The following is a 23,937-nucleotide window of genomic DNA, read 5'->3' as shown; positions in this document are numbered from 1 at the left end:
ACATGCTCACTTTTAGCAACTGTTTTGTCAGTGAATTGTTTAAAAAGTAGTTGTATTAACCTCAGTTTTATAGATCATTCCTAATTTACTTATTTCTATAAACAACCAGTAGCTAGGGAAAATACTGTGTGTTTGGGTTTGTGGGTGTGTGCGAATGCCTCACCGGTACTGGCAGGGGTGAGTGTTGCAGAGTCGTACTTGGGGTTGTGGTCGGTTCTCGAGTTGACAGTAGCTATCGTTGACCACCTCCATTGTTTTATTGGCTATCCTCATACAGGAAACCACTGTCCTCCGTTCACCTGCACACACACAAACACACACAAACAGAGTCAGCACTCCTATCTGTTCTGAGAGGTTTATGAACAAATTAACTGGAGCTCAATTTGTGGTTAGTTTTTGGTCCAATGTCGGGACCTTTTGTGAGCGTGTTGTGTTTACAGAACCTAATCAGTTTACTATGACGTGTGCCCAGGAAGTCAAATCATACAGCTACACAGGATCTTAAGCACAAAGATAAATTCTAATGCGCCATTAAACAGAGGAAGGTTGAGCAGTAGTGGGCTCACCCCTCGCTGTTTTGCTGACTACTAATCCAGAAGCACCTGACCTTGTAAATTGAAATGTTTTGAACACTGGATACTAATATTACAAAGCAGTGAGAGGATGAAAGAGCTGTTCAGGAAATCAGCAAGGGGGTGCCTAAGAGATAGGACTGCCTTTGTGTGTGTATGTGTGAGTCCAGAGGGAAGCCTGCTCTTATCTAATATGCTGCTGATCATAGGATTGGATTAGGAACTGGCTCTCCACCGGTCTTTCTTTGTCCAAACTGCAGGAGTCGGTCCCATCCGACTCCTGCAGCCTCTCCCTAAAGGATAACTCCAGTATTTTTGAAACCTTATTGGGCCTTATTGGAGTCTGATAGTGATATATAGCGATGTTTCTGGTTAAACAAAAAGATCTTACTCCTTTAATAAAAAGGTCTATCTTTGTGGGAATCATATTCATAATGTTGTCACCTACAATAGCAACCTCAGCCTGTCAGTGGCAAAAACAAGCATTTAAGTGGACGTTTTTTAACACAACTGCAATTGCCCATTTACATCGCCCAATACCCTTTTATTCATGTCAGTGATGAGTATGTGCCTGCTGTGCAAAGCTCAACAGACACATGTTGTAATCTGATGTGTTTATTCTTCTTGTTATTACTCCTCTTCCATACAAATTTTGGCATGCTACTAGTCCTGCAGCTTTGACAGAACCCCGGGAAAACATGCTTCAAAACATGGGAATAATATGTTATGTCTTTTAGTAATGTTATTATTAACCGTGATGACATGAACTGCAAAAAACTGTGAAAAATTTCCCATTGAAAATGAATGGGAAGTTGTTGCCAAAATGATCAAATCCACCCCTCTTTTGAACCACATGATTTCATCATTCACATAGAAACATGATTGAAACTTTAAACAAGTCACAAGACTTGAGACTTTTTTAGATTAAATCTGCATTTTGATAGCTATTACAATTTTTATGAAATCACAATTTAAGTTTTATGTTTTTTTGTTTTTCTTTTTACCGTTTCAGATTTTATAATGTGTGTTTAGCGCAGAATGTTTTGGGCATCTGCCACCTCTGAAAATTTACTGAAAAATCTAGTTCAAACCTCATTTAATTCCCACAATTTCAAACCTACATAGACATTTTATATATGAAGATGTAGAGAAATGTATTGTTTTTCACCCAGTGGACTCCCATTGCAACACAACTCACAGTTTTTGAATAAAGAGCCTCAAAGCACAGACAGTGCTGACCGACAGTCCTACAGACTGCCATGTTAAGCTGAGCTCTGAAGTTCTTGTTAAAAACAAAGATGGTGGGTGTTTTAAAACTGTGTCTGTGCCTAAACTGTAAACAGTACGTACACATATAATACTAATCACTGTGAAATTTTGTTGATAGGACTTGTACGTTTGAGCTGTGAGGGCATTTTTGATGGCAAGTTTTGGGTCCTGAGCTGTTGTCAACTTGGGGTTACAGTGTGGTTTTCCCCCTCCACCCCACCCACCACCTTTGGCCCCAGTCACCATAGCAACCAGTTACTACGCAGTTGGCGATGACTCAGCAGTTTCTGGGCAGAAATGGACTAAGCTGACTGTGATTGGCTAATTAGACTGATTAACTTAGTCTTATTGAGGCCATTTTTACTGCTGACAGCTGATTATCCTGGATACGCACCAAGCAGCAGACACATTAAAAAATTCTCCAGGAATTTTCTAGTTTCTTTTATTGACATGATTATTCATTGACACCTATCCTCAGTGCTAGTAGTTATTAGATACACCTTTCCCACAGAACAGGCAGAATTATGTGTGGCCAGGTTCTGAAAACATTCCTTAGAGGTTGCGGTCCATGCTGACATGATGGTCTGACACGGCTGCTACAAGTTTTACCTCATCTCAAAGGCACTGTATTGGCATCTGGTGGTTTGTGAGGCCTTGTGACATATTATCATTTTGGTCGAACCATTTGAACTACACAGGTGCTATTAAGAGGGCCAGTGTGTATAAGAAAATATTCTACACCAGCAGGATGGATCCTTTGATTGATGTGGTTCATGCCAGATTGTGACCCCACCATCTGCACATGTTTTCCTAATCTAATACTGTCCAGGTTTGTGGGCCTGTGCAGACTGTTGCCTCAGCTGCCTATTCTTAGTTGGTAGGAGTGGAACTCGATGGCTCATTAGGGACACCTGATGGTCTCCACCTGATATATTTGTAACTTCTGTTAGTGCATGTATTTGTTCTTCCCTTTAGTAATTAATATATTCTCTTAGTGTATACCCAGAGGGGACTACACAGGTCGCAACACAGCGCAGCTCCCTGCAGAAGCAAAGAAAAAACACAGAGACTTTCTTGTGATCATGACTCACTACCTAATTATTATGAGAAATGATCTCATAATCTTATCCAGGAGATGAGGTCAGGTGCTTCTGGATTAGTAGTCAACGAAGCAGCTGGGGGTAAGCCCACCGCAGCTCAGTGAATCACTTTTTAGTGGTGGATTAGACTTGAGATCCCATGTACATGAATGATTTGACATCAGGAGCACACAGCACAGTGAGTAGCTGATCAGGTTCTGTAAACACATGACATAACTGGGAAACTAAGGTTTGTGTTAAGTTAGAATCTTTGGTAACATGTTGTACTTTTATCTTTGTCTTATAATAACAAGAAGCAAACCTGCTAATTTTCAGATGCATATCTTATGAGATGACAAACTTTATAACTTTATTGTTAGACGAAAAATAAACCAGATGAGATTTCTACTATTTTCATTGCTGTAACCTAACATGATTTTACTGCTCACATGACCTGATTTCTATACAGAGATTGTATTTTAATGACATAATGCGATGACGTGTGTGTGCAACCATGAGTGATAGTTTGCATGTAAATCTCAGTGTGTGTGTGTGTGTGTGTGTGTGGTGTGTGTGTGTGTGTGTGTGTGTGTGTTACCTCCTCCACATTGGACAGTACAGTCCTGCCAGCTGCTGTGTGTCCAGATGTAGAGATACTCTAGTTCCCTCTGCTCCTCACTGCTCCTGTCCTGAGATGTGTTCAGGGACACTGTGTACTCGTAGTGGATCCCATAGCTCTGGTCATGAAAGAGCAGCACCTGGTAACATGACAGAGAGGTTTAAACAAAAGAGAAGCTGTATCTATAGCTGACCAACCTTCACTCATTTTATATGTCTTATATATGTATCTATATGTATCTTTATTTGTCACTGTAGGAGTTATTGGAGCACACTGAGCTGAAGAAGCCTACAAGTGACAGGCTCTTACTGTGGTTTGTGACTAGTAAACCTCCAATGCACCATCACGTCACGGTAAACAAACTTACCTTTGCTGTGCAATGTAATGGAAAAACCCCTCACAGCTGTTAATGGCATGGTTCTGCACGACTATCCCACCCACTATGGAAAGACTCTATAAATCACCAGGCACCAGTGCTTGGAAACTCAGGCACCTGGGAGGTAACCAAACTGGAAGAACAGTAATATTGTCCAGTGAAGATAAAAGCAGAGTTTTAACTGAAATAAACCTGTGCTAATCCTGTATTTAATGTTATTAGTGTTATCCAACAGTTTCCTACAGGTTTTGACCATTTGTTTGTAAGCATATCATTTTGCATTACCTGCCAGCTGACACTGATACAGCAGGACAATGACTTTAAACAATAAAGTAAATGTTCTACAAAACAGCTGATAACTAAGAAAATCCCAGGGTTGAAGGGTTAATTTAGTTTTTCCACCCACAAAGCAAGAAAACTCATTTTCTTCTTTGTTTTTGAAACAAACACATTTCAACTGGGAATGGTTTAAGGACTCAAATGGCCCAAAAATATGAGGATGTTTGATGTGTATTAAACACCACGAAATGTAGGATTTTATGACATTCACACACATTAGTGTAGTAGTAAGCTCAGTGTCACTCATAGATATAACAGTCTATTGAAGATGATGCTGTTAGGCACAGATGGAGATCCCTAACATGAGATTCATTAGCTTTCATTTCACTCCAGACCACTGCCTTACAGCTATGCCTAATAGTGTAATCAGCTATTCAGCCATGTCTCCAGCTCTGCATGGCATGACTGTGTGTGTTATTTTGAGCGCATTAAGTGTAGATAAACACTGACCAAACACTTTATTAGGAACAGCACACTACTACTATCTTTTTCCCTCAAAACAGCTCCAATTCTTTGTGGCATGGGTTCTACAAGATGTTTGAATGTTCCTCTGAGAGTCTGCTCCTTATTGACATGATTACAACAAAGATGATGCCAGTGCTGAGAGACAAGATAATCTCCAACGTTAAGAAATAATGGCGACCAAACCAAAGCTCCATTGTTGTAGTTTCCAGAGCCTTTTAGCCTCTTTCAGTTCATTGTTTTGGTTTTCCAGCCCACAGCTTAACTATTTTGGTTCAGTCTCAGTGCTCTCGACAACGCTGTTATCAGCAGCAGCTAATATTATTAGTGTTGTGTTTTTAATGTGCCCCCAAGTGACCAAAAACTCAGCTGGGCTCTGATCAAAAAGGTAAACATTATTTCTAATTTATCTACATGTGGGTTTCCCATTGTGAATCAATGTTTCACATTCTAAGATACATCGATCAAATAAAAGAGAGAATGTCCATGACATACAGGTAGGCAAATCTATCAAGCGCATGTCTAATTTTCAGTTCAAGTTTGATATGATCAAGTTGATATCATGTGAAATTAAGGGTATATTGTGATAAAACAACAAAGAACAGAATGACTGATGCATTTACCATCAGGTGTAAGGGGGTCTTAGTGGGTCCCTTGGCAGACATCTTCTCCCACAGTCCCCTTCTAACATAGCGCACTGTGGTCCCGGCCAGCTCAAACTCTCCTGGAAGCTCAATCTTCCAGTCACTGTTGATGGATTTCTTACCAGAGTCTTTCAGGGCTGTGAGGAAAACACAGGATGTCAGAAGTACCACTTCTCCTGAAAACCCCCATGTTGAACATGAAATAACAAACACCTGTTCTACCCATTTATGACCACTTCTAACTAAACTGATATCACAGGTTCGTTCCTGGTTGTCCAACAGACATTATCATTTGCACAGTACATTTTCTGTGTAATGTAAATCCTACAATAATTTTTATTATAGAGTATTGCCTGTACAGCCAACTACAGTATACAACAAAACTACGCACATCCCTGGTCAATATCACTAAAATGTTAAGTCATTACAAACCACTGAAAAACATACAAGTTTGACTAAATAAACTATAATGAAAGGTCCATATTTAGGAACCAACTGCATTCTTTCATTTGTTAAATATTTTGTCCAAACTCTTAAGATCCCAATCCAATCAAGCATGTGAGGGATTCTGCAGAACAAGCACCATGGAGGCCCAACCTCACTGGGGAGCACTGTTGCTATGGGGGTGTGTACTTTGTCTACAACAATATTTAGGTGAGTGGTATGTTAAATGAAATGCTCTACACTTAAAACAACTTAATAATAATAGTTATTGTATAGGTCAACATTTTGAGACAGGTGTATTGACCAGTGTCTGCAGTCTTTTCATCAACCACAAACAGGACCAGTCTGTTAAAAGAAATCAAAGTGGACTGTAGGTTTTCTGATGACCAACCAACTGTGGAGAGCTAGGCTTCCCATTAAATTGGAACAAACTACGACTGTCTATTGAGATCACTGGTAGAAATCTGTGTTGAACCTAATACAATGGAATACTTGTTATCTAATCAAAACTGGACAGAACCATCAAAACCAAGTCCAACATTGTAATAAACCAGAATTATCCTAACTATTAGCCTGGAGTTAATAAATACAATTGCAGAAAGGGTAAACTACCCAAATTTAAGTCTAAAAAGTCCCAAGTATTGTTCAAGAAATCTCTTTGATGTGCTCATATATACTCTGTCTGTGGAAATTTGTGATCTTTGGCATTCATCAGATATATCTGAGTTTCAAAGTGTCTCCAGAAAAGCCTCACGTTTTTCTTCCAGATAAGAGACAAATGATCGTGGGGCCATATGAATGCATAGTAATACTAAGAGCAGCTACCAAACGCTCAGAAATAGCCATGTTATTTGTGTTTGTGTGTACATGTGGAGTAGTGATCTTTCTCAGTGTTCTTAAGTACACCCTGTAAAACACAATCATCATTACCCAGAAAGCTATGTGAAGGTTTGTCCTCCACAACTTTGATTCTCCTGGCTCCTGCAGGGATAACCACAGCCTCAATGTAGCCTGATAGAAAGAAAAAAACATGAGGTGAAAACATATTCAGAGGCACATACAGTTGGACAAGGAAGACGATAGGCTGGTGACCTTTGTGTCTGTATCAGAGATGCTCTGTCCACTGCACAATTGAATTCAGTCCTTCATATTATCAGATATATTTACATTTTTGTACAGTTTCATCACTTATTGTTCTTTCCTTTTTAGCATTTGAGTCATTAAAGGACGATACCAGTGTTTTCTTTTCCCTTTTACTGCAGATTACCAAAAACTTCAGGACCAGTCACCAAACATGCTGTAGTGTTTTAGTTGTAGCTTGTGTTTTGATGTGTCTTTACACCAACACTTGAAAGTAAACATAAGGAGACTATAATAAGTTAGAGTTAGGGCATGACTGCATTTTAATAGTCTAGTTTTCAATCTGATTATTAAATCAAATTTCAATCAAGATCAATCAAAGGTTCAGTTTTTAACATCTGTAACAACAATTCCAATAACTAAAACTTAAATTCTGTTCAGACTAAGGTAAGATCTGTAATTTCTGTAATTTACTGAAAAGGCAAAAACACAATTTTTAGTTGCAGCCTAAATAATGATAATAACCATTCTGAAAATTAGATAAACAGCAGAAGACATGAAATGTTGATCCTATTGGATGTATTACCATGAAATTTGGTAATTCTGTGCCATCATCAGGTCAAAATTTTAATTTCCCTGATACATTGGTTTTTAACCAAATACCTTAATAATACTTGAAATACCCAATAATTCTTGAGCGTGGTTGTCATACTTAAGTACTTAAGTTTTTTTTATGCCTTTATTAGGTAGAATGCAGCAGAGGGCTGACAGGAAATGATGGGACCTACCCATCCATCCATCCATCCATCCATCCATTATCTATCTATAATTATCTATACTCATCCATTCATTATCTATCCCGCTTATCCTTAAGAGTCACAGGGTGGGCTGGAGCCTATCACAGATGACATTGGGTGAGGGATTGTAAGTCCCCCTGTTCCAAAAGATGTTATTCATTGTAGTTAACTATAAATAAGGTCCATTTACGTTGGGCATGTCAGATATGGAAAACAAAAGAAAACACAGCTACAATCCTTTGTACTAATGTCAGTGGTAGAGCAATATCTTTAGGCAATATTTTCATGCAGCAGTTCACCAAATTCACTTGACCCTCTCTGACTTTGTTACAACACCAGACAGCACCATCAACACCCATGAAAAGTGTGAATATAAGGAGCAAAGGAGCTATTTGTAAGTTTTGCCATTGGTACACCACTTACATTAGCAACAGCTGTTTACTTACCAGTCCAGAAGAAATGTTGCAAGTTCAGCATCAAACTTCATTCCTTTATCCACCAAGAGCTGTCTCCAGTGGTGGAAAGCAAGGCAAATGTTTTGCTTCTAGTTCTATCACTTCTTTTCTTCTACTGAAGTTAGCATGCTAATCAGCTATCCCCGGCCTGGCTGGCCCGTCTTGTCACTTTCCAATAGCGACTCACTGTAGCATCCAGACTTCCCTGAAGAAGTAGCACTGCTCAGACGGTGTATTCCAACCTCTTGTATTATAAACACGACAACGGCTGAACTTTTTGGCAAGCGACCATCACCACCACCCGCTACCGGCAAGATACCATGTTCAGCAGCAGAGAAAACTTACAAATAGTCCCTTTAATTTTGGGGGTTTGGTGGTACTGTTAGGCACTGTAACACAATTAGATTTATTATGGATTATAATATTTTACTTTCTAATTGTGGCATCTCTGTTGCACAACCAGCCACCAGCCCTTCTTCACACACAGCATACCTTTTTGTGCTTGTTGGGCACTATTTCAACACAAAGCAGCTCAATCTGACAACTACCAATTATTCTACCAATGACTGTGGCTAAGTGTTGAGGGTTAACATAAAGATGATGTTACAGAAAGTCATAGAAGAGCATATACATGAGGACCTCAGTTGAGTTTATGATTTCTTATTCAATTTCAGTCTTATTTTGGTTACATTGGCCATCATTCTCATCGGTTATGACAACATTTTCCTAAACATTTTACAGCTGAGCTCTAGGAACAGAAACCCTCTGTGGCAACAGGACGTCACAATAATGTGGTAGAGAAACATAAATTTAACACAGCTGAAATATCAATCATAATCCTCGTGCATGACCATAAAATAGATCAAAACAGATAATCTGCGTAATTACATCAACTATGACCTTTGTCTTCAATTCTAAATAAGTTGATAAAAATAGATTATGCTATGACACTTCACTTCTGCAGGGTTAAGGCTTTTCTCTGGACTGTCAGGCTGTGTCCTCCAAACTATAGGACAGAATATGTTGTTTCTCATAACCCTACAAAATGACCCATATGACGGCTCTGTTGGCAGGACAGCACTTTCTGATGGTACCCTCTACAGGACTGACAAATCAGTGTCACAAAATGATTAATTTGACAGATTTGTAATCTGACACAGCTGTGGTTAAGTCTTGGTCAAGCTTAGAGATCAGTTTTCTCCTGTGTCAAAGTCAGAGTTGACCCATCAGTTCACCAAGGTCAACAGTGATAATTTAGATGTCAACTTGAGGTTCTTAAACATAGACTGCTTTTAGGCATATCAGGAGAGTCTTGTAAAATATATTTGTACCTAATGGAAATGATGGCCAAAACTGCAAATATTCAAATCAAGAAAAAAGCCTTTTATGTTGTTTAGACTGATAATGCCTGAACAGAGTGTCCAAAAATACTGTCACATATTTGTTTGTGCTCCAGGAGAAGATGAACAGACATTTAACTGGAGTCATATACTTTAACAAAGCAGATGTGATTTGACTGAGCTGCTTTGTCCCAGAATAATGCCCAACATTATTTTACAGTGCAGTACTTCACAGTTACAGTCAGACACCAATATGACTTCATACTTACCAACAACACACAGTTCACAGTTATACAGTAGGAGGATACAGTTGCTTCTGACAGTGACTGACAGCCAGTTTTTGGTGACATCAAACACAGACACACTGACAAGACAACACCAAAAATTTTGTCAAATGAACCCAAAGGATGAAATGCAAGTTCCTTGTAGTGGATGAATGTGTGCTTTTGCCACTATGCTGTTTTCATCACGTCATGTCTCCGTGTCCATTACTGAGCCACCCTGCCATTGCTAATGACCAGCCCATCAGCAACTAAATCCATTGCTGGCCTTGATATAGACATACGCTTCTCTGATTTCTCAGTAGTCTGAATTTTGGCACTTTCCCTGCACCATACATGACAAAACCAAGCTCCTGTTGGTTTCAGTGTTCAGTGGTTAGTAAATCTATTGAGCTTTTTTGTGTGTGTGTGTGATATTCTTGGCTACGAGGCAAACACCACTTTGCCTTAAGGACACAAAAGCAAAAGCACAAACATTGAGGAAATTATCTCTAAAAGATACATAATAAGCACCAAAGCTATGAGTAAAGTCATTCCTCAAACTATTCCCCAGACCTTCACTACAGACAGCAGTTAACATTTCCAAAACAAAAGACAGGCAACAATCAGAATCAGAATTGCCTTAATTGTCATTGTAGGTACATACTACGAAATTAAAACTGCCACTCTATGAAGAAAAACGCTGTGAAATAGTGTCAGGTGTCTCCTTTTCTCTAATGTTGCTGATGTGAATAAATGAATAAACAATGTCAAATATTTTCCTGACTTTTGTATTTGATTGTAGGACACCAAATATAACCTGTATGTAGGAAATTGAGAATTAGCACAGCACCTGTCAGAGTACAGGCAGAATAAGACAGAGTACAGTTGTTCACTGAACATTTACAAAATCTGCAGTGAAGTGTGTTGCATAATCTCAATGCAGAAGTGTGATGTGACATTACATTACAAGCCACAGTACAGTAGTGTGTTTTGTGTACAGAACAACACCAATAAGCAATGCAAAAGTGCAAAATACTCAGCTCTACCACAACCAGTCACGGACACACTTTAGGATGTTGGTGGGACAGTTTGATGTCCAGCTGGCTGATGTGAGTGCCACCATCTGAGGAAGCAGAGGACCAACCCAGAGCAGCCTCCAGCGGTTTGTGTGATTGTCATGCCTTTATTTACAGTGTAAAAAAACTGCATTGCTGTTTTGCCGTGTAATATTCACATTCTGTGTGAATATACTCATAACAAAGACAAGAGTTTAATATAATATATATGACAACTAAATTAACTGCATGAAAAAAAAATGTGCAAGCTCCCTCCTCTGACATTATACCTTGTAGGCTATTTGAGCCGGGCTGAGGTGGTTGCCTCCCCCTTGTAAGCAAAATGACCAAAATGCATCCTCCTTGTTGACCTGCCATCCCTCATGTACATGTGCACACATGGCCTTGCCCACTATTGAGGTCACAGAGGCTCGGACCTCATGATTTCTTTGTAGCTCCATAATAAAAGTTATGAAATAAATGCCTGTCTCTTGTGGTTTTCTATACTTTATTTATTTGCACAAGTAAGTAAAAAACTGTTTTAACTTTTGCACAACTTTTAGTATTAGTATTTGTCCACAATTTGCAGTATTTATGGATATTTGTGCTTTTGCTTTTGTATATGTTTTGTCCTTAGGGGCCACCATAAAACTGAGTAGCAAATGCTGCAACAACAGTGAATACTGGACGGATGGATATGTTAAGGTAGTGCTAGTAGGTAAATCACTTTTTAATCTACCTCTCATAAGTGTCCTGCCTTTATGAGAGTACACTGCTACATTATTGGAGTACTTTATTTAGATACTTTAAAGGAAAATTCTGCCATTTCAACCTAGCCTATTTCCCGTTAGTATGACCATATGAATCATAATGCACTTGCCACCTTCATTGTAGAGTTATGAGGAAACAAGGACTCCAATGAAACAAGGAGTATTGGCTTCTTAAATCAAGATGATTTTTACATTAATCATTTTAAACACTGTCTGTGAGTCCGTAAAGTAAACACAGAAGGCTATTTGCCACTGCAGGCTTTCCAGGTGGCTACTTTCTGTGTTTACTTTCATTCAGACACAAAGACACATTAAAGTTAATTCATGTAAAAATCATGTTTATTTGGCAAGCTGTAAACCGCTTGTACAGCTCACTCAATCTGTGTTATTTTTTGCAAATTTCTACGACAGAGGAGGTGAGTGCAAAGTCAGCAGGACTCATAGAACCACAATGACCAGGCTGAAATATGCCAAATTTCCCTTTAAACAAAACATCGAAATAACTCAGATGTGTATGTTTCTGTGTTTCTGATTGATGTATAAACCAAAAGTATGAGGTAACTGTTTGCAAAAAATATTTAATGAGCTAAAAGTTTGTTAGAGTCTTTCTGCCCCCTAGTATTCAAAAGCCTCTTAAAAGAGCTGCCCTTAGTATCAATGTGAGTATTGTGCCTGTTTGTTTCAAAGTCTTTCCATATCTTCCTTTCACAGAGAGGAAAAATAATTTATCTTCATGTGCAGATATGGTATTTGCATTTCAACAGGTTGCGTTCATGACACAAAATTTTGTGAGTCCAGAGTGAAACTGAACCTGTAACACATCTTTATCTGAGCGTTTCGGGCAACTTGTATCCACGATGAACAAACACACCACACGCTGTATCCATCAGCCCTCCACCACCCTGCCCATCCACCTATGGTTAGACACAGACTGCTGTGGGCTCTCCTGGGTTTAAAAAGCAGCAAATTTGATGTTTTAAGAAGCAAATGCCACATGTTAAAGTATGACGTTGTATGCGGTACAGTAAATGTCAAACTCCTAAGCTGGTAGCAGAACCAGATGTGCAGCGTACTGGGTCAGGATTCAGGAGTGTGAAGGCAGGCATTTTATTGCAGACGACTGTTTCCTCCCCCCCTCCACCATTACTCCACCACTTGGCAGGAGAAGTCGGGAGAAGGAAACAGCTTGGATGAAAGGAATGCGTCCCTGGCATTCTTCACGGCTGGGTTATGGGGTAACGGGGTCAAACAGCTGGTTATGTAACTGTAACCAAGCTTTAAGATTCAGACTACACCCCCCAGGGGAGCCCACAGCTAACTGCTTCTCTCATCTACCTACAATAAAACACTCCACAGTGCAGGAAACACACACACACACACACACACACACACAGTGCATGCATCTTACATGAGAAACACTTGGGGACAGCTCTGGGTTTAGCCATCACACAGGTAGATACCCTCTTACACTGCCTAGTGGTGACTGGAGGACAAGACAAGGAAGTTGAAGGAAGGTCACATGTCCTGTGGACCACACCAGCATGTGTGTGCACGTGAGTACACTAACAAGCTTTCATTCCAGTTATTATCCCCTCCTCTGACTCAGTTTGCGGCCAATTATTAATTCATTTATCAGTGGCCACAGATTCTGTCACATGGGCTACTGAAACACAACCCAAATATCCACACAAAATATGATCACTAAAGGCAAAGAAGGTGATAATGAGGAGTTGTGTGCATTATACTTCTGTGTGATATCCTGTCCAACCAGAAGCTGTAAATCCAGTCTGATAATGCAACATCCAAAAAAAACTCAAATGTATCATATTCAATTAATGTCTTATGCAGAAGAAGTGGTGGCAAGTAACGAAGTATGTACTCAAATACTGTGCTTCAGTGTACGATGTCCTTTGTAGAGCTGTCACTTTTTATTAAAATTCAAACGCAACAGGGGAAAAGTTAATATTCAAGCTGTAATGACCTGTTTGAGATGTTGGCTGCAGTCTCTATAAGCAAATCAGACCATCTGAAGTAGTTTGCTTGTGATCCAGCAGAGGGCGCTCTATCAGCTTGACCTATTGCAGGCCCTATTGACCCATCTGTAAACTACGGTAGTGATAATACAGTGTTGTTTTGTTACAAAAATGGAGCGTGCAGAGCTGTCCTGAGCAGACAATCACAACACCACAACATATGAGAAGCAGTGTGTGGAAGTATTTGGGTTCTACACCGTGAATCGCAAAGTCACTAATAACACTAAGACTGTTTTTCGACTTTGTAAAAGGCAGCTGCCTTGCTCTCAACAACAACAAACCTAAAGACTCACCTGCTAGCTTACCAACCCACTGAGCTAGGTTTATAAAGTAACAAAAAAATGTCGTGTTGTGGTGTTTTGGGGGAGTGGGCTAGATTAATTTGAGAGAATTGCAGGTCATTTCAAATTTGTTCGATCTTGATTTTTTGAAAAAGTGACAGCCCTAGTCCTTTGATTTTAATCTAATATGTAATGTATGTATAGGTATTCCAGGCATAAAACCATTTGTGTGATCAGTTGGCTTCTTCAGTGATCAAAGGTTTCGGTTTTAAAGGGATAGGTTAGACATGACCTGATACAGCTACACAAGCTACACAATTAATGTTACCCTTCCCAAGATTACAGTTTGTTTTATGTATAGTGGTACAAGCACTGTATCACTTCCTTTGAGTACAAATTGTATACCAGCTTTACAATAATCCCTGTATGAATATTTGCATATACTACATGGGTCATGAATGGGTCCCAAAACCAAGGCCTATTAAAATATTTCTGATATTTCGCTCAAAACAGCTCTTTGTTCCTGGTAATCCAGCCTATCTTGGTTGCATGCATATGCATCAGCATGCATGCGTAAATGTGTGTTAGGAATCCTCTAGTCAAATCCTTAACTAACCTTGTGAAATGTTAACAGAAATAGTGAGTGAAATGCTGCGGACTCAGCTCCATTTTTAATAACTCATTAACAACTAAAAACAAGCACAGTTTCTTACTATAAACATCAAAACATACAAGTCTTAAAAGTGTTTTCACAGACACAAAAACTGACCTCACCGATGGATTTATGATGTTAATTTACCACTGGATAACTGAGCTGTGTACACAGTGGACAAAACAGATGGGAGGGGAAACTAATACATACAAATCGCTGTTCCCAAGTGGAAGGTGATACAACTGCTGCTGCTGTCCGTATAGATAAGGTGCTACAGCACACTGCAACATCATACTACATGTGACTTCAGCTGGAGTACACAAGTCCAATAATGTAAAATTCTTTGTATTGAAAGCTTCGACTGTATCATGAAGATAAGTTGCATAAAACTATGAAAACATTCTTACGTAGCTGCTACATAACATCCTTGTATAATTCATGGAACTTCCACGGTGGTATGTGTAGGAATGAAACTGCCTGCATTTTGGTATCAGATCACAACCCAACTCTGTGGATAAATAAATCAAACTGCTATTTAATTGCTTCTCATTGTGTTGCACCTTTGAATAAACCACAACGACCTGATCCCCATATTTCAGAACCAATGCAACAGACTGCAGTAGCTATACTATAACCTCTTCCACTTTAAAACTGACAGGCTGTGTTGGATCAGTACTGAAGGCCCATGTGACATTTTCAAGCAGAAACTGACAATTTCATGTCAACATCTTTAAGTTTGACCATTGCATTTTATACCTTCAGAATCCAACGAAACCAGGACACTTACACAACAGAATTAGTTCAGGTTCAGATTCTTTTTGACAAGCGCACAGGCACAGAGCATAGTAGTTTGATACTGAACCAGACACACACTCACCCATTCCTTTGGTGTGGTTGAAGTCTCCTCTCACGATCTTACAGGAGCGTCCATCTCCATTACACACGCCACAGCGATCCTCTTTAGCCAAAGAGCCAATGATGCCGTCACAGCCAATTTTCTGCCCACAATAAAAGAATGAAGAACAACAATAAAATGAGGGCTGAGGAGTTGCCCTGGTGATACACACTGATGTTTTACTTTAAAAAATGTTGTACAGCAGTAGTCTCTTATCAGTAATGAGACAAGGAGAGTTGGAAGTTAGCTGGATTTAACTCCAGTTCTGTAAGTATGCATGTAGCCCACTGTCACTCTGTATCACAAAGTCAATCAAAGAATGTAAAAACAATGAAATTCCAGTAACTACTGTCCATAGCACAATATCTCATGATCGTGTGGTAGTGATAACAGTTAGAGAAATCCAACGTTAGCCTGTAGGAATCTACGACAGGACTCCTGTTGCACCCTTACATTAAGCAAAAATCAGGTTTTAGTCCTCTGACTTGGACAAATGTCTCTGAGATGAACTGATACACATCAGATCTTTGATCAACATTAATCTGGGCAGCATTACATTTTGCTACAAAAAATATATTTTTGAGTTTTTGAGGATCATTTTTTGGAGGCAGCTGGATGAACTCCCTAATACGCAGTGGCAATTACAGCATGGATGTGCATGTGCACATAATACCCTCACTGAGCACTTTATTAGAAACACCATGCTCCCAGAATAGCCTTAATTCTTCATGGCACGTTTTGCACAAGATGCAAATAAAAATAAAATATTTTGAAAGTAGATTTAAAAGCAGATGCAGACTTAGCTAAATTGAGATCTTACAATAAGCTTATTCACTCACTGGGGCCCCTGACTACAAACACAGGGTCACCCCTGCCAACAAACACTAATGAAGTCAGCAAAGCGGCCATTGAGGACCTCAGGTTATAAACAGCTACATGTGGGGTCTTGAGGTCACTAATGTGAGAAGTGTAAAACCAACATTTAAAATCAATCCTAAAATCGGCCGATCTCACTTGGAACAGGACTGGACGTTTCATTCACTTTCTTTGATACATTTTGTAAATGATATAATAATGCACTCCCTTGCACCTTACTCAAAACTTAACCATCTTAACTAAATGCCTAACCCCAACCCTAATCCTAACCCAAACCCTGACGCAAACCTAGTTCTAACTTAACATGAAAAGCGTCTCAACACACAAAGAGAAAGTAATGCATGGTGCTCAGTTTGCTGAATCATAAAGCCGTGTGGTCCTCTCCAGCTCACTCAGACTGCCAGGGTCCTCCTCCTCCAGCCAGACACAGTCTATTTTCTTTCTTGGCAACACTGAATATACCCCCCCCCCTTTCTTCCCCCTCTCTCTCTCCTAACCAGTGTTTTCATAGTATGTCCGAGTTTCACATGCCAGGCTTAGAAAAACATCCATGCCACCTCCACTCCTCTGTAACCTCTGCTTCCTCTTTGTCTGCAGCTCACAGTCTCTATCCTCCAACTCCTCCTCTGCCTCCTCTTCTCAGGTGAAAGACAGAACTAGAGTGCAAGTTGCATTTTTGGCAACAGAGGCAAGACAATGATGAGATGATGACAAAGGCCGAGGGGAGCAGACCAAAGGAAAGAGACGAGAAACAAGAGACCAAGTTTGATTGGCTTACTGGTCAGGTCACAAGTCTGATTGACTTATTGATAGAGATCATAATAAACCATCCAACTCAGTGGCTAAATTTATTCACATTTGATATTATTACATCCCTTGAAGTACTGGCATCACACATGACCCTTTAACCGTCAAAGAATATTTTGCACACTATGAAGAGGTCTATGTAAGGTCTGTCATGGTAAATCAATTGTCATTGTGACCCTAGCATGACTCTTTCTATTTTGAGACATGAATCCTAAACACAGCTACAATCTCTATCCTGTCAAAATGGGAGGACCAGCACATTTCTTGTTATATACACTACATATACAGCATGTACACAAGTTTTAGGCACAACGTTGAGGATGTCATGAGTAGTTTAACTTATATCAATATCTGATGTGACCACCTTTTCTTTTAAAACAGCATTAGTTCTACTGTAGGTACACTTGCACACAGTTTTTCAAGGTGCTTGGCGACTAGGTTGGTTCAAACATCTTAGAGAGTTTACCAGAGATGATCTGTGGATTTAGGCTGTCTCAGTGGCTCTTCTCTCTCCATGTAATCCCAAACTGACAACATGATGTTCACTTGTTCATGTGGGGCCTGTACTATCTGTAGGACTCCTTGTTCTTCAAGTCAAAGACGATAGTTCTTTATGATTGTCTGTATGTTTGGGGTCATTGTCACTACCAGAACACTTTAGTCACAAAATCTCCAGTAGGTGTTCAGTTTGGGGGACTGGTGTGGATTCCCTGTGTGGAGGCATCTGCATTTATGTGTCTCAAGTTTTTACTTTAATTTGCTACCCATCTGTGTGTGTGTGTGTGTGTGTGTTAAGAGGGAGAGGCAGAGCATATGGAAAAGCACACACGTGCGTGTGTGTGCTTCAGCTGTACTCTTGCACAGTTAAGGATACATGAGTCACCGCTGAAATGTGAGAACTAAGTCTTTTGTGAGCACATGTGCGTCATGATAATTGCATCCATATTTGACTTTCTGGACCAACCTACCTCTCTTTCTCTCTCTCTGTCTTGGATAGAGGGAGGGGGGAATTCCCCCCTGAATGTACCAGCATCCAGCATTTGCTAATAAACACAAAAGACTGACTGTAGTCGAGACACCAGATCCAAATAAACCCCCCAACCCTCGCCTGGGGAACAGGTTGTGGATTCACTCCACCACTGCTGACTGCTAATGAATGAGGTGCTCTGCTGATCCCTGCAGGGACCTCATTCACAGCTCTGCACTGGGACATGTGTTTATTTGTTATTTAATGACTTTCAGTGATGACAACAGTGCTGGAAGACTAAACTCATCCTGCACCTGTGACACTGGCACTTGGCTATTATCATAAAGTTTGCTGATATTATTATCACATCACGCCATTTCTAGTTACCTTTGTCCCACCTAAAACTTATGATACCGCCTTGTATATCAGCACAGTCCTCCTCTGACACATACCGGCTTCCTCTCTGTCTCTGGAATAATGCAAATAAACTGTCACACAGCACAAACACTCACACTTTGTGTTTGTCAAACCTACATTGTTCTCATCTCTCTTATCACTGTCACAACAAGTCCTCCAAACTAAACAACAAATGACATAATTCATCAGTGCCCTACAAAACTAGACTTTCTTAGCTGCTTCCAGCCAGTCAATCATCCAAATCAGCTGTACACAGCACCAGTAACAATGTTTAGGCAGACAAAGACAAAAGAGCTGAGCAAAGATAAATAAACACAGATCTACAGCGAATACGTGCCATCCAGTAGGAAAAAAAACAAACATACAAACAAACAAAGGAGCCAAAATACAGCATCTATAAACTCAACCAGTTGTTGAGGTTGTAAGCAATGAAACAGATGGTACAAGGTGCATAGTGTAAAATAACAGAGCATAGCATTAGTTCAGTTGATTCCCTTATCCCTGTACTGTATGTAAATCTCAGACAGGGTGCTTCCTCTGCAAGCCACTTTGCAACCAAGCCCCACCCCAGCTCTTCCTTTTCGTGCAGAGTCTGACTCAATCAGTGTCATGTCTGTTGTTACTGATGCCTGCTCATGGATGTTGAATGGCAGGCAGGTCCCAAAAACAGAGCAACACCACCAGATGTAACTTATTGTAGATGGAAATGAAATTTTCCTTGACTGAAGTGATCCTGACTGAAGCTGCTGTGCTGCAGTTGTTTTTCCTGTCAATGAGCAGCAGTTCATCCAGTTTGTTTTCTACAAAATGGAGATTCACCAGGTGGATGGACAGGAGTGGTGTTCAGGATCCCCTTTCTTAACTCCACCTGCACATTTTTCCCTGCCTGCATCTCCTCTAAGCCACAAAGAAAGCTGACATTCCTCTGACAAAAAAAACTGAAGACTGGTACAAAATCATGTGGAATGGACTGTTAGATGTTCAGCAGTTCTTCTCTGGTGAAAGTAATCATGTTGAAAAGGTGGAATAGATCGGTCAAAGCACAAGAGCGGTATGAGTCATGGCAGCCATTCATGGTGCCATCTTGGTTTGGAAAAAAAGTCATATATTGAACTTTGTGCTAAGTTTAGATAGAAACCTCACAGTCTAGGACTTTGCTGTGCTTGTGCCTGCAGGACCATTAACAATCAGCAGAGACTGGCATGCTGAAAAGACTGAATTGTTGGGGTTAGTGTTGCCAATCAAAGCATGGCAGCTGAAGGAAGCCAGCTGTGATTTTGTCCCTCCTGGACAGAGGAGCAGGCAGGCTACCAGGCCAAATGAAGGCATATTTGGTGTGAAACAGTCCATAACATGAATTTGAAGGCGCATGCACAGGTGTCCATGAATGTGTGTACATACCTGACACCTCCCATTAACACACAAGTCAGCCTCGTATGGTCCACAGGGCGTCCCGTCCATCACTCTGTCGGCCATCAGGGCTGGCACATCTCGACCCACCGGGCTGCAGAACAACACACACGGCTTCTCTGCTCACACACACACACACACACACACACACACACACACACACACACACACACACACACAGGGATACAAAATCATGTCATTAATGATAATGATAAAGATGTGTTGCCGTCCAATGTTACGCAGAAATAATACAAAAATAATAACAATGAAATTACAAAAATGATCAAAGTTAATCATCTAACTGCTCCAGCTCGCTAATTCTCCTAATCATAACAACAAATCATTTCAGTACAGATATAAATCATTGAAATGTTTATGTGTGATAAAACTTAGTCCAACAGTAACACAATTAAAGATGAGTCATAAAGTCAACTAACTGTCTTAGTAAGTTACACATAATTATCTTTCTAAAGTTTGGTAACATTAGTTTACATTAGCCACATAAGCTACAGGTCATATCAGAGCAAGTAAAGCTGTAGCAGCAAAACTGTTGAATGTCATGGTCATGCTTTAATCTGAAAAACTAAGTAAGGTCTAACTCTCTTCTACTTTCCCTCAGCAAGACATGAGAGGTCCAGGATCCTTATAGGAGGGTTCTGACCAAGTCTACTAAAAGGTCTCACATTACACTAGCTTGCTATCTTTTACACTGGCTCCTCAAACTAGGGCTGCTGCCCCCCAAAACTTGACTATTTGATGCATCAGTCAGGAAGTCCCTGATTCGTCAGTCGATGTGTTGTGAAACTTTTTTTTAGCTGCCTCACAGTTCACACACAACAGGATGTAAACTTTATGACCAGATCTTGTCTTAAAATGAGCGAATCACAGAATTAACTGTGGAGTTAGATTCTTGATGAAAACAGAGGGCGGAGCCACTTGTTTCTGTTGGCCACGACCAACAGATTATTAGTCAAGTACAGCTGTACCTCAAAACTTAAACAAACAACTAAGACCTTTACTTAGCTTTGGATTGTCTATTACTTTATAAATGGGAACCTGTGTGTCTGTGTGTCTCACCATCATTAATAATAGCAGTCAGCATACTGCCCTTCTTCTTGCTGGCGTGGCGGTCGTAGGACAGACACTGCAGGTCTCTGAAGCTGGGTGCCCCTTTAGGACAGGGAGGACCCTCACAAGCTTTGTGCTCCACACTGGTCTTCTGACAGTGTCGCCCACCAGGACCAGGCCTGTGAGTGTAGGCATGCACACACACAAACACACACAGACACACACACACAAACACACATATATTACATATATTATGAACAAGTGAACAGAGGCTACAAAGTGTTTGTAAGTATGTTTGTAAGAATCTGTGCGCATCTAACAAGTTGAATTTAACACAATTATAAAACAGGTCAGTGTCACTGAAATGAAGCATGCATGAAAATACTTCATTATTTTCATGCATGCTTGTATGGAAGCTGACCTGAATGTCAATTAGAATCAGTTAAGCTGTGAAGGGCTTTTCAGAGAGATGCCTCTGGGCAGCGTGGCACTCAGTGGGAAGTTCTGTAAGATGGAGGAAACTCATGCTGTGGTGATACTGCCAGTATCACATATTAAAGAGTAAATTCTCCAGACAGACTCACAAACAGAGATCCAGGACCTCATTCTGTATGTGCCCAATTTAATTTAAAAGTGATCCCACATGATTGGAAAATACAGTGTGTGTGAAAGAGGATGGGTATAGACTAGGGCTGTCTACATTAACGCATTAACGCTCACAATTAATCCAGAGACCCTAAGGCGTTTTTTTTTTTTTTGTTTGTTTGTTTTTTTTGACACAAATTAATCATATCGCCAAGTTTGAGCACAACCTCCTCCCATAATCCCAGCGCAAGTGTTTACCACTCAGGGTCAAATGTGAAAGGCTAACGTAACTGGTGTGTTCAAGGGAAATATTCATTTTAAAAAGCTTCCAGATGGGAGTTTAGATAAAACCAAAGTTGTGTGTACACGGTGCAGTGATAAACTGTTTTTCCACTGGAGCACAGCAAGTCTGAAGTACAAAGCACATCTTTGCTGATGTTAGCAAAGCACCGAGACTGGATGTAGCTCGTCACACTACACTGGAACAGTTCAGCCAGGGCAGGTCTGTCAACACAACCACAACAACTAAGCTAAATAATGCTGCTGCAAAATAAATCGCCACAGACCACAGACTGTTTTTGTTTTATATCTCCACAAAGTACAAGTAAATACTAGTATTTAAAAATGTGTGATTAATTATGATTAATCACAGCCTATTATTGTGATTAACTAAATTTTTATTCAATTGACAGCTCTAGTGTAGACAAAAGAAAGTTTCTGTGTAAATCATGTTATTTGAAGCAGATTTTTTAAATCTTCATGAGTCATCAGTGTATCACAGAGCGGGTAATATAAACACAGTCACACATCAACACATAACAACCAATGCAAACACACAGACAGACAGACAGATAGACAGATGACATACGGAGGGTTGTCACATTTCCTCTGTCTGAACTGGACTCCAGTGCCACAGGTTCTGCTGCACATGCTCCACTGGCTCCATGGACTCCAGTCTCCATCCACATGCTGCGGAATAGGAGTCTTACTGACACACTCGCCTGCCCTGCACCACTGATACACACAAACACACACACACACACACACACACACACACACACACACACTGAAATTAGTGATTCAATAGGCGTTTCCTATCAGAAGCCATTGTCTGACAGAGACGGTCCTACCTTGTCTGCTCCACACTCTGTTCCATCCAGAGGAGGATCCAGTTTGGTCTTGCAGGATGCATCTCCCTCTACTAAACACCACAGGCCAGCACACATCAGGTGCTGATACCCACACACACAAAAACACACACAGAAATTCTCACATAAATGCCAACTTTCACAAGGTAAATTCAACATCAGATTAATTTACTGTCAAATTCCACAAGTACATCAACAGAGTCGTGTCATACTCACAACTCTGCTTCTCTCAGTTTCCCTTTTTAACCAAAAAGCCGTCCTCATTTAGTAATTAATTCTGTTTGTTTTCTTCTTTATCATTTTTCTGATCAGTTTCTGTCACTAAAACTGAGTTTTAATTAGTTTTACCTGTCAAGTTTGCACTAACAAAAAATGACATGAAAATATAACTGAAATAAATGAGAGAAAAATAAAAATAGTGATGTGTCTCTACTTGGAGCCTGTTTAAAATAAAAGGCTGTTTTTCTGGGACACCAGACTAAATATAAAGTCCTGGGGGAGCAACCAAAATGGTCAGAAACAGCTCTGACTAACTGTTATTTCTGAGTTTCCCAGGAAAATGACAGGCTTGAAGTTCAGGATGTGTGTGTTTTTCTGCTGCTGAGACTGTGTATACATGTATTAAGTCACTGCCAGGTGGATTCATGCTGCAGCAACCTGCTTAATATCATGCTTCGGGTCCCACAGCTGGAATCTCTGGCATTTTTACAACTAAAACCTGAGGATAAATGCAAATATGAACACTTGTTCACTTTGCCTCAAGCTTTCATGCTCCTAGTAGCTATTGTGTACATGTATTTTATCGTGACATTTGACCTCTTTTCAGTGGATGCTGTGACCAGCTGTAGTCTAGTGTCCATAGACAGTTGATGTTGTCTGTTTCCAGTGTTCATTCAGTTTCTTGTGCAGGCTTCTCGCTGTTTCAGTGATGCAGTGTTTCTCAGAGCTGTCATATTGATGTCACAGCAAAGTTTCTCCCAGAGGTTCCTCTTAAGACTCTGGTTAGATGATCTGACAGTACAGGGAGTCCCATAGGGTGGTGCAGTGATGATGTATTTTTGTAGCCACAAGTTAGCATCACCCTTGTTCCCTCCACAAAAAGCCAATGGGATTTCTTCATTGAGTTTTGGATTATTACAGAAAGTAAACTGTGACCAACTAAAGTTTCTGATCCTCACAGGTTTAGTTCATCAGATAATCTTCACAGATGAACACCACTGTTCTGATGTTTGAA

At 40.2% G+C, this 23,937-nt stretch overlaps 1 protein-coding gene across 1 annotated transcript in view; it reads right to left on the bottom strand.

The window, feature by feature from the left end:
• adamts17 (ADAM metallopeptidase with thrombospondin type 1 motif, 17) overlaps positions 1 to 23,937 on the bottom strand; it is an 85,527-nt gene that overhangs the window by 8,808 nt on the left and 52,782 nt on the right. Inside the window, exons 11-19 of the mRNA XM_018692940.2 lie at positions 22,686 to 22,787; positions 22,424 to 22,569; positions 20,980 to 21,149; positions 19,894 to 20,021; positions 15,408 to 15,528; positions 6,735 to 6,815; positions 5,340 to 5,497; positions 3,519 to 3,678; positions 164 to 299 (exon numbers count right to left, since the gene is read on the bottom strand). Coding sequence (XP_018548456.1) covers positions 164 to 299; positions 3,519 to 3,678; positions 5,340 to 5,497; positions 6,735 to 6,815; positions 15,408 to 15,528; positions 19,894 to 20,021; positions 20,980 to 21,149; positions 22,424 to 22,569; positions 22,686 to 22,787 — 1,202 coding nt within the window. The remainder of the gene's footprint in view (positions 1 to 163; positions 300 to 3,518; positions 3,679 to 5,339; positions 5,498 to 6,734; positions 6,816 to 15,407; positions 15,529 to 19,893; positions 20,022 to 20,979; positions 21,150 to 22,423; positions 22,570 to 22,685; positions 22,788 to 23,937) is intronic.

Source organism: Lates calcarifer, linkage group LG2, assembly GCF_001640805.2.
Source record: "Lates calcarifer isolate ASB-BC8 linkage group LG2, TLL_Latcal_v3, whole genome shotgun sequence".
Taxonomy (NCBI): domain Eukaryota; kingdom Metazoa; phylum Chordata; class Actinopteri; family Centropomidae; genus Lates; species Lates calcarifer.
This window is presented reverse-complemented; position numbering and strand designations above follow the sequence as displayed.